The sequence below is a fragment of the Mesoplodon bidens genome, assembly GCF_964165515.1.
Source record: "Mesoplodon bidens genome assembly, chromosome: X".
Lineage (NCBI taxonomy): Eukaryota > Metazoa > Chordata > Mammalia > Artiodactyla > Ziphiidae > Mesoplodon > Mesoplodon bidens.
Window position 1 is genome coordinate 129,676,006 of NC_138163.1, and position 17,595 is coordinate 129,693,600.

Below are 17,595 nucleotides of genomic sequence, written 5' to 3' on the forward strand. Positions count from 1 at the left end.
CATCTGTAGAGACGTGGATGCACCTACAGACTGTCATACAGAGTGAAGTAAGTCAGAAAAAGAAAAACAAATTCCGTATATTAACACATATATGTGGAATCTAGAAAAATGGTACAGATGAACCAGTTTGCAAGGCAGAAATAGAGACAAAGATGTAGAGAACAAACGTATGGACCCGAGGGGGGAAGTGGGGGGGAGGGGGGGTTGGTGGTGGTGGGATGAATTGGGAGATTGAGATTCACATATATACACTAATATGTATAAAACAGATAACTAATAAGAACCTGCTGTATAATAAATAAATTAAAAAAAGAGTAAAACACTTAGAAATAAATTTAACCAAGGAGAGCAAAGATCTGCACACTGAAAACTATAAGACGCTGATGAAAGAAACTGAAGACAATACAAATAAATGGAAAGATATTCCATGCTCGTGCACTGGAAGAATATTGTTAAAGTGTCCATTCTCCCCAAAGCAATCTACAGATTTAATGCAATCCCTATGAAAATTCGAAAGGCATTTATCACAGAAATAGAAGAAACAATGCTATAGTTAGTAATTGTAAATTACACCACAAAATAAAATAAAACCCCATATAGGTAAAGCAATTTTAAGAAAAAACACAGTTGGAAGCATCATTCTTCCTGACCTCAAGCTATACAACAAAGCTATAGTAATCAAAACAGTATGCTATTGGCATAAAAACAGACATATAGATCAATGGAACCGAATACAGAGCCCAGAAATAAACCCATGTATATACGGTCAATTGATTTCTAACAAAGGAGCCAAGACTATGTAAGAGGGAAAAAATAGCCTCATCAATAAATGGTGTTGGGAAAATTGTATAGGCGAGTGCAAAAGAATGAAACTTGACCCCTATCTTACACCATATACAAAAATCAACTCCAAATGGATTAAAGACTTGAACTTAAGACCTGAAACCATAAAATTCCTAGAAGAAAACATAGGGGGTAAACATTGGTCTTGATGATGATTTTCTTTATTTTTTGCTTTTTGTATCCAAACAAGTGAGACTGCATTAATTAAGAAGGTTCTGCAAAGGAAATAATCAACAAAATGAAAAGGGAATCTACAGAATGGGAGAAAATATTTGCAAACCATGTTTCTGATAAAGGAATAATATCCAAAATATATAAAGAACTCATACAACTCAATAGCAAAAAAACCCCAAGCCATTCAATTAAAAAAATGGGCAGAGGAACTAAATGGACAATTTCTCCAGAGACAACATACGAGTGGCTAACAGGTACATGAAAAGGTGCTCAACTTATCAGGGCAATGCAAATCCAAACCACAATGAGATATCACCTTATACGTGTTTAAATAGCTATCATCAAAAAGATAAGCGATAACAAGTGTTGACGATGTGGAAAAAAGGGGACCCTTGTGCACTGCTGGTAGGAATGTAAATTGTTACAGCCACTATGAAAACACTATGGAGTTTCCTCAAAAAATTAAAAATGGAACTACCATATGATCTAGCAATCCCACTTCTGGGTATTTAAAGGAAATGAAAACACGATCTTGAAGAGATATCTGCATTGCTATGCTCACTGCAGCATTATTCACAATAGCCAAGATAGAAAATGACCTGAGCGTCCATCAAAGGATGAATGAATAAAGAAAATGTGGTATACATACCCACAATGGAATATTATTCAGCCATGAGAAAAAAGGAAATTCTGCCATTTGCACCAACATGGCTGGACCTTGAGGGCATTATGTTAAGTGACACAAGGTAGACAAAGACAAGTTCTGTATGATCTCACTTATAAGAGGAATCTAAAAAAGCTGAACTCGTAGAAACAGACAAAAATGGTGGTTGCCAAGGGCTGGGGGTGGGGAAGAGATGTTGGTCTAAGAGCACAAACTTGCAGTTGGAAGATGAGTCAGTTCAGGGGATCTAATGTACAGCAGGGTGATTATACTTGAAAGTTGCTGAGAGTAGATCTTAAATGTTGTCACCAAGTGGTAATTATGTGGCATGGTGCAGGTGTTGTTAATGCTATGGTGTTTATCAGTTTGCAATACAAGTATATCAAACCAACATGTTCTATAGCTTAAACCCACACAATGTTATACATCCATTATATCTCAAAGCTGGAAAGAAAAAAGAAAGTTACCTGAGGTGCTGTTGAAAGAGAAGATGCCAAGTTCCTGGTGCCGATGAGGTTCAATGTATGATGGGCTAAGTGTAATAATGAACGATGCCCGGACAACTTATTTCTTCACATTATTTTCAAAGGTATACTTGCATGCAAAATTCCTTAGAAACCTAAGGAATAATAAACACCCCCAAATCTCCTTCCCGCTTTGTTACGGAACTTAACAGCCAAACAAGTTTCACCGGCAACAATTGAGCCCAGTCTGTATACGTAAAGGGAAAGGAATCCTCTAGGGTTTTACTGGGCAGACAGACCAGCCCAGCCCTGCCTGTGCTAGATGCTGGGTGACCACCGGTTAGCACTGAAAGTCTCACGTCCTGGAAAACCCCTAAGGCCAGGACCCTCAGAGGAGTTCTGTGTGCACTTTTTGGTGACTATACCGGCAGTGTCATTAAAGAACTTTTCTGAGACGCTCCCACGTACAAGCAAGACGCTGGGCTGAGAGCTGCATGGGTACAAAGATGAAGGGGAGAGCGAGCAAATGAGTCCCCTCTTCCCTTTGTGGAAATTATGCTGGTGCTGCATTTGAGTGCAGTTTCCTAGATTTGGGTGATGTGTAGTTTCTAAAGGTCATTCTGGAGAGGGACATCCGATGGGTGACCCACTGCAAGTCCTGGGATGTCTTCCACCAGACCAGCTCCAGAACAGCCCAGGTCAGAGGCAGTACTGGTCTCGGCACCTGGGTATACATCCGGGCTCTGTGACCTGATGGCCATGAGACCTTGGCCAAGTCACTAACCTCTCTGTGCCTCGCGTTTCCTGATCTGTAAAATGTGGACACTCACGGTACCTACACTTTGTATGGCTGATACGAGCACTAAATGAGTTAATACCTATAAAGATTTAAAACTATACCTGGCACACAGCAAGTGCTCGATAAATGTTACCTTCTCTTTTATCACCATTTCAGAAGGGTTTGTGTTGATTCTCAAGAAAAAGATGTCAAAAGTAAAAGACCAGAGGTGATATAATACTATTTCTAGAGCCTAGAATAGAAAAACCCGTGTCTCTATGTTCAGGGACAAATCACAAACAGAGTGTCAGGGAAGGCGGCCTTTTGTTTGACAGCTGGTAGCCCGAGTCTGGAGAGGAAGGAACACAGCTGAAACTTCCAAAATGCAGGCCTAGAACTTGACCAATAAGGTAAGTTTTCAAGTAGACATAACCTAAGACAAAAATGGAAAAAAAAAAAAAATAGCAGCTCATTTCAGTGTAATGAAGGGCCTAAAAATGAGACATGCTGAAGAGGTATCCCTTTGTTTTTTTTTGAATTGTATTTTATTTTTTATACAGCATGGTCTTATTAGTTATCTATTTTATACATATTAGTGTATATATGTCAATCCCAATCTCCCAATTCATCCCCCCCCACAGAGATATCACTTAACTAGCTTATTTTTCATTTATACACTATAGTACCAAATAGAATTATGAAAAAAAAATCACACTGGATCACACATGATTTTTTATTGAGAATTTTGTCTTATCACAGAGAAATCATAGGCCTTTAGTTACGGTATCTGAGTAAGAAGCTACACAGCAAGAACACGGTTACCAAGTGTCATCTGGTTCCTCTTGAGAAAAGCCTGTCAAACTAAATTAGGGAAAGACAAAAAATTAAAAAATTTGTTAAATTCTTGTTAAGTTTATTCAGGGATCTGTCATGCTCTCTTTCCTTCCCTGTGGGATTTCTGCCCTTGCTTACGATATGCATCAGTAGCAATTTCACAGGTTACAAAATGCAATCGATCTTTTTTTTTTTTGTTAAGTCAGTCATTTTGACTGATTCCGTTTCTTAAAGGCAGACTCAAATATCTGAACCTTTCCCTGGCTGACAAAAGCAGCAATATTATAATGGTTTGCACAAGAACACAACGTAGGGGATGCCATACCTTTCACATTTGTCACTAGATGGCAGTGTGTCCACTTGTGAGCCCTCTATGACCACCTTTTTTGAACTCTGACACAAAGGGGTGGGGAGAAGAATTTTGCAATTAGATGTGGATTCATTTTATTAAACACTTTATGATTTCTCTAGGAACTATTTTTGAAATATATATGTAATTTAAGAGTCTAAAAAAGCAGTGACTTTTAAACATGACATTTAGCAAGCACATCAGAATAAACTACCTGGAAGGCATTCTCAACACCCATAGTACTTTAGACTTACATAAAATATTACTGTCTTAGGGCTAATGCGTTGAGTATTTGTTCATAGGGCTTTCATTACATTTATTTCTTGTTCTTAAAATAATAAGAGACATCCCAACTTTCATAAACTTTGACAAATCAAAATCTCTTCAATCTTTTACCCAAGGAAAAGGGATGACATTTTGTCAGGAGTGTACTGAGGCTCCATGTGAACTCTGGACTTTCTATGCTTTTACCTTTGTCCCCAGTGGAGAAGGCAGATCCTTATCCCCCCAGGTTTCAAGTAAACCACAGAAGCCCTCGGCACCCACACCCAGACGCCCGTCCACAGCATCGGCACCTTATCTGTGGTGTCCTGGTTTTGACCCTGTTGGAGGATCTTCATGTACTTCTCTAAAGGATTTTCACTACAGACAGATTTAGATTTGTCTTTCGTTTCCTGAATGCTCATTTCGAATTCTTTTTCCATTTCCATCTTCAATGATTCTTCAGTTAGCCTCTGAAATAGGTGAGGACCAAAATAAGAAATATACAATGACATCTTTTAAAACTTCTAAGGGTTGAAAAATGCATAGTAATATAATCCTGATCCTTTTAAGTACAACCTGCATGCCAGAGAACTGTTTCTTTTTTTAACTGAAGTCATTGCTACTATCAAAGGGGGACAAAAACTTGTCAGCTCAATGAAGGAAGGGATTAATCTGCCTCAACTGTCCCGTGCTGTAGACCACATTAACCAGGAGGCCAAGGACCCTCCACACGGAAGATTAGTTCACATAAGCCTCAGCAGGCAGGCGAAGTGGCCCAAGTCACCCATCTGGGACCAGAATCAGGGCCAGAAGAGCACCAAAGGCAGAGGGCAGGGGTGCCCCGGAAGCCACCTCCCCAGGGTTCCTTGAGTCCCAGCTAGCCAACCCTGGGAGTCTCTTCTTTCAACCTCATTTACAACGAGAAGATCAACGGCAAAACAAGGTCCTCCTCGTTTACGAGCCAGTTTTCAGAACCAGATGAGGATGCACGTGAATGGGGCCGGCCATGCTGCCCTGAACCGGGAAAGGCACGAAGCCTGCACGCCCCGCAGCCGTCCTCAGCGCTCTCTAGCAAAGAAGAGGTTCGGAGGCCACCAGTGGCTTATTCACTTACCTGCCACTCCTAGGACTTCAGGACACATGAAGGACTCACCCTCCCAAGAGCAGGGCACGTGCTGCAGGGGGCCACGAGGCGGCTAGCACAGAGAACTCACTGCGCATCCTCACCCTCTCCTGATCCAACTCTTCTACTTCTTGCCGTTCCCTTTCCAGAGCTTCTTGCCACCCGCTCTGCCTCTGCTCTTCTCCCTGACTTCGTTCCTTTGCTTGTTGTTCCTGTATTGTTTCTTCTTCCTCCTGTTCTCCAAGTGGTTTCTGATCTACACCTAATGGGACAGAAAATAAAGAATCAACAGCTTCCAACAGATTTTTCAAACAAACGGATCGGCTTTGGCAGGGGCCTTGCCAAGCCCCAGGGAGACCGCGTGATTCTCGGCCGCCTCTGTGCACCTGCTTTGAGCAACTGCTCCCCCCTCACGGCCTTAGAGGCTCCAGACCCACTCCCGGCAGCGAGCCCCGCCCACCTCTCACCTCACTGAGATGAGCCCAGGTCATCCTCAGCACCACGACATCCACTGTCCTCCCCTCCGCCCCCATCTCCTCCCTCCTCCATCCTTGCCAAGGCGAGCCCTGCATTTCTGCCTCTGCATTGGTTTCGAAGCCCAATGGGGCCATCCTTAGAATTCTGATGCATACACATTCGTCCCCATTTACTTCCACAGCACTTTTGTCACTGCCCACCTGCCACCCACTCCCACAGAGGCACTCAGGTCTCCTGGGCCCGGAGCACGACAACACCACCACCTTCCCCGCTTCCCCGCTTGGGCCACTTTGCCGTCACCCCACTTCCTCCAGGCTGATCCCTCCCTGGGATTTTGGTTACCGCCTCCGTCCTGGTCATCCCCACACGTTCTCTCTCGTCCTGATCTCTTTCCCAGGCCTCACATCCGTGCTGTCAGCGGGGCAGTTCCCTGCCAGCTGCATTCCTGTCCCTTTCACTGTGCTCTTTCTACGCTCTGCCCACCAAGCCACCAGGGCTTACGGCTTCTGCCTCTGGCTCCCGCTGCTGCGGTGAGGGTCCTGACCACCAGCTCCTGCACAGCTCCAATACCGGAGTCTACGCTCTCCCCGACACCAGTTGCTCAGCCTTCAAGCCCCCCACCCCGCTTCGTTAGCACCAGTCACTCCCCGAAGGCCAGGATTTGCTGTGCGCCGTCTCTGCTCCGGCAGGGTCCACACCCACGGCAGCCTAGGCCCCGACACCCTGCCTTTTTCTTTCTGCACTGACTTCCTCCCCGTCACCACCACTCCTGCACCTGAAACACCCTATACCTGCGCCAGCACACTCACCGATCCCCGACTCCAGCTGCTCTTGCCTGCTCCCACCCTCACGTCCGCGGGCTGCCTGAACCGACGCGCTCCCTCCCCCGCCACCCCTCCCACAAAACCCTACCTACCCCGTGAGCCCCAACCCAAGCGCGCCTACGTGTCCCCACAGGGACAGGAAGCCTCCCCAGCGCCATGTTCACATGGTATTTCGTGCCTGCCTTGTCCAAAACCCTGTGTATCTTTTTACTCCTTCTATTCCTTCCAGGCGAGGCGCATGCTTTAATTATCTGTCGCCTCCCTATAGCCCACAGCACAAGTCCCCGCGCCTCACAGGTTTAATTAAATTCCAGTCCTGCTGACGATTATGCTGACCTTTCTCCGCCAGCTCCAGCCTACAACCTCATTTCTTCCCCACTAAACAATGCTGAGAAACAGACAAACTCGTAGATTCACCAGAGGACTTTGAACCCCTTTGCCATGCCCTGTTCTACATCACCAACAGAACTGAGCTAGCTTTCCTAATAGGACAGAGGTAACAGTCTTCTCTGTCCCTTGATCCTGGCCATGAACTTGGACACCAGAGGCAGCAGCTGGTCATTTCCACAGGCAGAAATGCAACCTTCTGCCTCCTTGCTGGGGGAGAAGGGTCACTCCCAGGTGGTGTCGCTTTCTCCCATGGAACAGTGATCTCAGATAGGAATGCTGTTTGGTGCCAATTTAAAAAGTTAAAGAAGGAAGAAAAAAGGGCTCCTCCTTTGCCGTGGGGTATACTTTGTGGCTGCAGAGTGGCATACAAAAACCTCTTGGGCAAAAACCTCTTTGGACTAAGAGTTTAAAAAAAAAAAAAAAAGAGAAGCTTTTCCACTGGGCACCTCAAAGATACCAAGTTTCAGCCTTTTCATTTCTCTTTGGGCCCAGATGCAGAGGTGAAATGAACAGCAGAGAATTTCTCAATGATCAAAATGTAGCCACACTACTTAATAATCATTTTAAAAGCCATTATTATAATCTCCATTCCATCTCAGAGGCAGAACGCCTATCTACTCAGTTGGTTGCCCTTATTCTATTATTATTATTATTTTTTGTGGTACGCGGGTCTCTCACTGCTGTGGCCTCTCCCGTTGCGGAGCACAGGCTCCGGACGCGCAGGCTCAGCGGCCATGGCTCACGGGCCCAGCCGCTCCGCGGCACGTGGGATCCTCCCGGACCGGGGCACGAACCCGTGTCCCCTGCATCGGCAGGAGGACTCTCAACCACTGCGCCACCAGGGAAGCCCTATTCTATTATTTTTATTCCCATCTCTGCCAGATGGCTGCCCATCAGATCTGCTCTCAGGTGGCCACCATCCCTACTCAGTACCCATCCGAGTGGAGGTCCTTGGTGATGGCCTGCTGACCGTCCCACCCTTCCACTAGAAGCTCCGTGAAGCAGGGACTTGGGCTGGTTCACTGCTGAATTCCCAGCCCCCATGAAAGTGCCCAGCACAGAAAAAGCTCTTGATCAAGTTGCCCTGAAAGAGTGCTTTCCAGAATGATTTACACTGGAATCAGCAAAATCAACCCTCTCAAAAATCTCTTGCTTCTGTCAGCAACTCACATATTCCTGAGTACTGTGACTTCAAACAAACTGCTTACAAGAGACTTTACGTAGGTTTGGGGGATGATGTTCTCCGAACGTTTGCAAACGACTAGTAGGTAGTTTTACTTGAGGAATTGCCAGTATAAGGCTTCAGCACTTTGGTCCAAGGAGAAAAGGACCTGGCTATTGGCCCAGCCCCGAACCAAAGCTCCCATCTCCCCCTCCACATGCTGCTAAGGGAAGGGGGGAGTCTGGAGAAGGGAAGGGGAGAGACAAAGTGGTCCAGACAAGTGAAGTCTGATGATCACTTTTCCTCCAATATCATCAGCTTTTCTGAAGACTGAAATGTAAAGGGTTAACTTTCCTAAGTTTTTAAGGCATGAAGGAAGCAAAGAGACACAAAGAAAAATAATATTAAATATTATTATTAACATATCTCGTTAGTTAAAGAAAAACTTACTTGGGTACTGAGAAGAGACAGGTCTGGCAGGCACAGTGGCTGCAGCACCGTCCACATGAGGCATGTTGCCATCAGGATGGAGGCCGTCCATCTCAAACTGCCTCGGCACGTTCCCTGCATCTACAGGAGGTGCAAACGAGTCCCCCATGAGTCCTTCACAGCAGCAGCAAGAGAAGGGAGGGTGGATAACTCCTTGCTGAGCACTTAAGTTTCAGACAAAGCAACTGGGCCAGCTCTTTCCTTACAGGATTCTAGGAAGTCATCCTAGCCACTTGCCAATGTACCTGTTTCTCAAAGCATTCTTAGGAGATTCATTTACAAATTCAATTTGTTACCCAGTAGGAAAATCAATCCAGTGACAGAAGAATTCACCTGGCTTGGCAGATAATCATTTGAATTCTATTTAAATATCAATGATTTAACAAAGTTAATGAAGTTCATTACAAAGATTTGGTAAAACATACTAAGCCCTTTCGTTTACCTGTTCAAAATACTACACACTCAGACTTGAGGATGAAGCTCACAAGGCAAACAATAGGTTAATATACAAATATAAAGGCTTCCTGGGGGATTGGATCAAGATGGTGGAGGAGTAGGACATGGAGCTCACCTTCTCCCACAAATACATCAAAAGTACATCTACACGAGGAATGATTCTCACAAAACATCGACTGAACACTGGCAGAGGACCTCAGACTTCCAAAAGGGTGAGGAAAACGCCAGGTGAGTGGGTAGGATAAAAGAAAAAAAAAAGAAAAAAAAGAAAGAGAGAGAAAGGAATCGGGACAGAACCTGCGCCCGCGGGAAGGAGCTGCGAAAAAGGAAAGGTTTCCGCAGCCTGGCAAGTCTCCTCACTGGTGGGGAGATCAGCTGGGAAAGAGGGGGAGCTTCGCAGACTTGGAGGAGAGCGCAGCAACCGGGTTGCGGAGGGCAAAACAGAGACCTGCGCAGACGGCTGGTGCCACCACCCGGCACCCCTCAGCCTGCTGGGGCGGTTGGGGGCTAGGTGCTGAGGCTCAGGCTTCAGAGGTCAGAACCGGGGAGATAGCCTGAGGGCAGTAGGGTGTGGTGTGTCACAACTGGGGGAGTATGGGAAGAAGCCTGGGACGGCCAGATAGGCAAGGCGCCGTTGTTGGGGGACGCGCAAGGAGAGGAGCGGGACCACTATAGGAGCTTCTCTCTCCATGCACACTCTCAGGTGGCAGGGCACCGCTTACACAAGCTCTGGGGGCGGGTGCAACCGCTGCCACTGCCGAGGATCCCACAGCCGGGCACCAATCACTGCCCCTGCCCTCCTGGGAGGATGTGTTGGCCGCACACCTGCACAGCCCCTATCACAGGGATAACAACCAGCACACACTGAGGAAAGAGACGGTAAGCATCCAAACCAAAAACGGCCCTCACGCAAAAAGAATACTGAACTCACACAAGCTACGCAGGGACGCTTTTGCATATAAATAGCTCTCCAAGACCACAGGAGATGATAACTGTTTCTCCTAAATTCACAGAGTAAGAGAAATATAAGTAAAATGCAGAAGCAGAGGGACCACTCCCAGGTAAAAGACCAAGAGAATTCCCCTGAAGGAACAAACAATGAAACAGACCTCTTCAGTCTAACAGACACTGAGTTAAAAAAAAAAAAAAAGAAAAGAAAAGAAACTACTGAAGGAATTAAGAAAGGCTATCAACAGAAATGTGGATAACTATAAAAAGGAACTAGAAACTATAAGGAGGAGCTAAGAAAAATTAGAAAATTCATTTGCCAAGACTAAAGGGGAGCTAAAGGCAATGAATACCAGAATGAATAACGCAGAAGAAACAGTAAGTGATCTGGAAGACAGAATAATGGAAATTACACAATCAAAACAGCAGACAGAAAACCAAATGGAAAAACAAGAAAGCAATGTAAGAGACCAATGGGATAATATAAAGCAGGTCAATCTACCCATAATGGGGATTCCAGAAGGAGAAGAAAGAGAAAAGGGGATAGAAAATGTATTTGAAGAAACTATGGCTGAAAACTTGCCAAACCTAAAGAAACAGATATCCAGATAAGGAAGCACAGAGAGTCCCAAACAAGGTAAACCCAAAGAGACCTATACCAAGACATATTATAATAAACATGGCAAAAGTTAAAGAGAGGATTCTAAAGGCAGCAAAAGAAAAACAAAGAGTTAATTAAAAGGGAACCCTCCCATAAGGCTATCAGCTGATTTTTCTAAAGAAATGCTGCAGGCCAGAAGTGAGTGGCAAAATATATTCAAAGTCTTGAAATGGGAAAATCTGCAACCTAGAATACTCTACCCAGCAAGATTATCATTTATTTTTATTTTTTTTTTTTTTTTATTTTTGGTGTGTGGTATGCGGGCCTCTCACTGTTGTGGCCTCTCCCGTTGCGGAGCACAGGCTCCGGATGCGCAGGCCCAGCGGCCATGGCTCACGGGCCCAGCCGCTCCGCGGCATATGGGATCCTCCCAGACCGGGGCACGAACCCGTATCCCCTGCATCGGCAGGCGGACTCTCAACCACTGCGCCACCAGGGAGGCCCAAGATTATCATTTAGAAGAGGAGGAGAAATAAAGAATTTCTCAGACGAGCAAAAACGAAAAGAAAACAGCAATACTAAACCTATCTGAAAAGAAATACTGAAAGGTCTTCTCTAAATAGAAAACAAACAAAAAGATACAGGAAGGACAAAATCACTATTGGAAAGTAAATCACTTAAATTAGCCAGTATATAGATCAAAAAGAAAAAAGTCTAAAACCAATTTGTGAAAGCGATGATAAAACAAGGAACAGCAAAAGGATAAACATGAAGACGTAAAAAAAAAAAAAGGACATCAAAACCATAAAAGGTGGGGAAGGAAAGTAAGAAAATGTAGACTTTTTTAAGAATGTGTTTGGGCCTATATGACTATCAGTCTAAAACAAGCAGATACAGGAAGGGGTTGATACTTGAAAAACAGGGCAATTGCAAGTCAAAAACATACAACAGATTCACAAAAACCAGAAAGAAAACACAAGCATAAAAGGAAATCCTCAAACCACAAAAAGAAAGGAAGAAGAAACATATAGAATCAACTGGAAAACAAGATTTAAAATGGCAATAAATACATATGTACCAATAATTACCTTAAATGTCAATGGACTCAATGCTCCAATAAAAAGACACAGGACTTCCCTGGTGGCGCAGTGGTTAAGACTCCGTGCTCCCAATGCAGGGGGCCTGGGTTCAATCCCTGGTCAGGGAACTAGGTCCCACATGCATGCTGCAACTAAGAAGCCCACCTGCCGCAACTAAGGAGCCAATGTGCTGCAACTAAGACCCAGCACTACCAAATAAATAAATTAATTAATTAAAAAAAACCCCACAGTGGCAGACTGGATTAAAAAAACAAGAGGCTACAATATGCTGCCTACAAGAGACCCACCTTAGGGCAAAGGACACACATAGATGGAAAGTGAGGGGATGGAAAAAGATATCATGCAAACGGAAATGACAAAAAGTAGCAGTTGCAATACTCATAACAGACAAAATAGACTTTAAAACAAAGATCATAAAGAAATATAAAGAAGGACACTATATAATGGTAAAAGGATCAATACAAGAAGAGGCTTTTACACACATCAACATATATGCACGTAATATAGGAGCACCCAAATACATAAAACAAATACTAACAGACATAAAGGGAGAAATTGATAGGAATACAATAGTAGTAGGAGATTTTAACACACACTAACATCAATGGACAGATCTTCTAGACAAGATCAATAAGGCAACAGAGGTCCTAAATGATACAGTAGAAAAGTTAGAATTAATTGATATTTTCAGGACATTACATCCAAGAAAAAGAACAGAATATGCATTCCTTTCAAGTGCACATGGACCATTCTCTAAGACTGACCACATACTAGGGCACAAAACTAACCTCAACAAATTTAAGCGTACAGAAATTAATTCAAGCATCTTCTCTGACCACAACAGCATGAAACTAGAAATCAAGCACAGAAAAAGAAATGAGAAAAAAACGATTACAAAGAGACTAAACAACATGTTACTAAAAAAACCAATGGGTCAACGAGGAAATCAAAAAGAAAATTAGGGACTTCCCTGGTGGTCCAGTGGTTAAGACTCTACGTGCCCAATGCAGGGGGCCTGGGTTCAATCCCTGGTCAGGGAACTAGATCCCGCATGCTGCAACTAAAGATCCCACACACGGTAACAAAGATGCCACGTGCCACAACCAAGACTTGGTGCAACCAAATAAATTAATAAATGAATATTAAAAAAAAAGGAAAAAAAATACCTTGACACAAATGGCAATGAAAACACAACCATACAAAATCTATGGGTCATGGCAAAAGCAGTTCTTGGAGGGAAGTTCATAGCGATACAGGCTTTCCTCAAAAAAACAAAAAAAAAATCTCAAATAACCTCATATACCACCTAAAAGAATTAGAAAAAGAACAAACAAAACTGAAAGTCAGCAGAAGGAAGGAAATAATAAAGATCAGGGAGGAAATGAATAAAATAGAGATTTAAAAAACAATAGGAAAAAAATCAGTAAAAATAAGAGCTGGTTCTTTGAAAGGGTAAACAAAATTAACAAACCTCTGGCTAGGCTCACCAAGAAGAGAGAGAATCCAAATAAACAAAATAAAAAAATGAAAAAGGAGAAATCTCAACTGATACTTCAGAAATACAAAAAACCGTAAGACAATACTATGAACAATTATATGCCAACAAATTCAACAACGTAGAAGAAACGGACAACTTTCTAGAAACATGCAGCCCACGAAAATGGAATCAAGAAGAAATAAATAATTTGAACAGACCGATCACTAGAAGTGAAATAGAATCCATAGTCAAAAAACTTCCTACAAACAAAAGTCCAGGACCAGATGGCTTCACACGCAAATTCTACCAAACATACAAAGAAGAACTTATACTGATTCTTCTCAAACTCTTCCAAAAACTTGAGGTGGGAACACTCCCAAAGACATTCTATGAAGCCACCATCACCCTGACACCTAAACCAGACAAAGACACCACCAAGAAGGAAAATTACAGGCCAATATCTTTGATGCATGCAGATGCAAAAATCCTCAACAAACTATTAGCAAACCAAATCCAACAACACATAAAAAAGATCATACACCACGACCAAGTGGGATTCATCCCAACTTCACAAGGATGGTTCAACATACGCAAATCAATCAATGTGATACACCACATCAACAAAAGACAAAAACCACATGGTCATCTCAATAGATGCAAAAAAAAGCATCTGACAAAATTCAACATCCATTCATGATAAAAACTCTCACCAAAGTGGGTATAGAGGGAGCATGTCTCAACATAATAAAAGCTATCTATGACAAACCCACAGCCAATGTAATACCCAATGTAATACTCAAAAGCTGAAAGCCTTCCTGCTAAAATCTGGAACAACTCAAGGATGCCCATTCTCACCTCTTCTATTCAACACAGTACTGAAAGTCCTAGCCACAGCAATCAAACAAGACAAAGAAATAAAAGATACCCAAATTGGAAGCAAAGAGGTAAAATGGTCACTATATGCAGATGACATGACACTATATTCAATATATAGAACACCCTAAGGACTCCACACAAAAACTACCAGATCTAATAAATGAATTCAGCTAAGTAGCAGGATACAAGATTAACATTTGGAAATTTGTTGCCTTTCTTTACACTAACAATGAAATAACATAACGGGAATGTAAAAAAAACAATACCTTTTAAAATTGCACCAGAACCCAAAAAACAAAAAAACCGAGGAATAAACATGACCAAGGAGGTGAAAGATTTATACACTGAGAACTACAAAACATAAATAAGGAAATTAAAGAGGATTCAAAGAAATAGAAAGATATCCCATGCTCTTGGATTGGAAGAATGTTGTTAAAATGGCCATATTACCCAAAGCAACCTACAGATTTAATGTGATCCCTATCAAATGACCCATGACATTTTTCACAGAACTAGAACAAATAATTCTAAAATTTACATCGAACCATAAAAGACTCAGAATTGCCAAAGCAATCCTGAGGCAAAAAAACAAGGCAGGAGGCATTTCCCTCCCAGACTTCAGACAGTACTACAAAGCTACAGTAATCAGAACAGCATAGTACTGGCACAAAAACAGATATATGGATCAGTGAAACAGAAGAGAGCCCAAAAACAAACCCATACACTTATGGTCAATCTTCAACAAAGAAGGAAAGAATATACAATGGGAAAAAGATGGTCTCTTCAGCAAGTGGTGTTGGGAAAGTTGGACAGCTGCATGTAAATTAATGAATTTAGAACATACCATCTCACCATACACAAAAATAAACTCAAAATGGGTTAAAGATTTAAACATAAGACATGACACCATAAAAATCCTACGAAAAATCCTAGGGAAAACATTTTCTGACAAATTTTAACAATGTTTTTTAGGTCAGTCTCCCAAGGCAATAGAAATAAAAACAAAAATAAACAAATGGGACCTAATCAAACTTATAAGCTTTTGCACATCAAAGGAAACCATAAACAAGATGAAAAGACAACCCTCAGAGTGGGAGAAAATATTTGCAAGTGATGCGACTAACAAGGGCTTAATCTCCAAAATATACAAACAGCTCATACAACTCGACAACAAAAGAACAAACAACACAATCGAAAAATGGGCTGAAGACCTTAATGGACATTTCTCCAAGGAAGACATACAGATGGCCACTAAAGAAAAGATGCTCTAGATGCAAAAATTCTTAACAAAACTTTAGCAAACTGAATGTGACAATATATAAAAAGGGTACAGTGTTGGGAAAAGAACCAGGAGGCCTGGGTGCCTAAACTGAATGAGTCGGGAAAGTGAGTTGAGATCTGAGAAGTAAAGGGAACTAGATCAAGAGGGCCAGAGTGCATGTTCCAGATCACCTGACTTAATTGGTTTTATTTATTTATTTATTTTGGCCACAGCATGTGGGATCTTAGTTTCCTACCAGGGATGGAACCTGAGCCCCCTGCATTGGAAGCACAGACTCTTAACCACTGGACCGCCAGGGAAGTCCCATGACTTAATTGGTTTTAATGGTCCTGAACTGAATGGGTAATACTAATGGTGATAATTTGAGACCCCTTTATAGGCAAAAAGGGAAGATTTGCAGGGACAGTGAATACCACAGAGAGAACTGTTAACCTCAGTGTAAGGACCTGGACTTTTAATCTGAGTGAGATACTTGAGAAGCCAGTATAGGGTTTTGAGCAGAGGAGTGATATATCATTATTTGACTGTGTTTTAACACTCTACTTTGTTGAGAACATATTTTAGTAGAGTAAGGTTTGAATCAGGTAGACCAAATAATATGTAAATCAAAGTATTTTGTAAATTATAAGTTAAACATTAATGAATCACATATTGGGATAATTTATAAAAAAATAAAAGATGCTCAACATCACTAATTATCAGAGAAATGCAAATCAAAACTACAATGAGGTACCATCTCACACCACTCAGAATGGCCATCATTAAAAAGACTACAAATAATAAATGCTGGAGATGGTGTGGAGAAGAGAACTCTCCTACACTGTTGGTGGGAATGTAAGTTGTTGCAGCCACTATGGAAAACAGTATAGCAGTTCCTTAGAAAACTAAAAATAGAATTACCATATGGTCCAGCAATCCCACTCCTGGGCATATACCCAAACAAAACTCGAATCCAGAAAGATATATGCACCCCTATGTTCATAGCAGCACTATTCACAATAGCCAAGACAAGGAAACAACCTAAATGTCCATCGCCAGATGAATGGATAAAGAAGATGTGGTGCATATATACAATGGAATACCACTCAGCCATAACAAAGAACAAAATAATGCCATCTGCAGCAACACAGATGGACCTAGAGATTATCATACTAAGTACGTCAGAAAGAGAAAGACGAAGTCCATATGATATCACTTGAATGGGGAATCTAAAATATGGCACAAAGGAACCTATATATGAAACAGAAACAGACTCACAGACATAGAGAACAGACTTGTGGTTGCCAAGGGGGAAGGGGGGAGGGAGAGGGATGGACTATGAGTCTGGGGTTAGTAGATGCAAACTATTACATTTAGAATGAATGAACAACAAGGTCCTACTGTAGAGCACAGCAAACTACATCCAATCTCCTGGGATAAACCATAATAGAAAAGAATATTAAAAAATGTATATATGCATATAACTGAGTCACTTTGCTCTACAGCAGAAATTAGCTCCACATTGTAAATCAACTATACTCCAATAAGAAAAAAAAAGACTTCCCAATATAACACAGGGAATAGAGCCAATACTCCATAATAACTATAAATGGAGTATAACCTCTAAAAATAGTAACTTCTATAATATTGTACATCAACTGTACTTCAATAAAAAAAGAATGTTATATAAACTAGCTATTATAGTATGTAATCTTAGGATTGATTCTTCTCACTAAGCTAATTCCGTGGAGATCTATGCTAACTGTTGCATGTATCAATAGTCTGTTTCACGTAATTGCTGAGTGGTAGTTCACAGTATAGATTTGCCATCATCTGTTTAACCATTCACTAATTGAAGGATACCTGGGTTGTTTCAAACTTCTGGCTATCATGAATAAAGCTTCTATAACCAAAAAAAAAACAAGACTTGCCAAGCCAGAAAGAACCTCAGAGCTGGTTGACTCTACATCCTTATTTTAGACTGTTCTACCTCGGAGCCTCCTGCTTCAGTATAAGGCAGGGCCAAAGTCAGGACACCAGT

General features: G+C 42.1%; 1 protein-coding gene across 5 annotated transcripts in view; it reads right to left on the reverse strand.

The window, feature by feature from the left end:
- Window positions 1-3,642: 3,642 nt before the first annotated feature.
- The window catches only part of OFD1 (OFD1 centriole and centriolar satellite protein), a 73,993-nt gene continuing 60,040 nt past the window's right edge, over window positions 3,643-17,595 (reverse strand). For 4 of the 5 annotated variants that reach the window (XM_081222951.1, XM_081222949.1, XM_081222948.1 and 1 more), the window contains exons 19-23: window positions 8,797-8,916; window positions 5,598-5,755; window positions 4,682-4,840; window positions 4,083-4,150; window positions 3,643-3,784 (exon numbers count right to left, since the gene is read on the reverse strand). In XM_081222951.1, the coding sequence (XP_081079077.1) occupies window positions 3,742-3,784; window positions 4,083-4,150; window positions 4,682-4,840; window positions 5,598-5,755; window positions 8,797-8,916 (548 nt within the window). In that variant the 3' untranslated portion in view covers window positions 3,643-3,741. The remainder of the gene's footprint in view (window positions 3,785-4,082; window positions 4,151-4,681; window positions 4,841-5,597; window positions 5,756-8,796; window positions 8,917-17,595) is intronic. The other variant, XM_081222950.1, reaches the window with a different exon arrangement.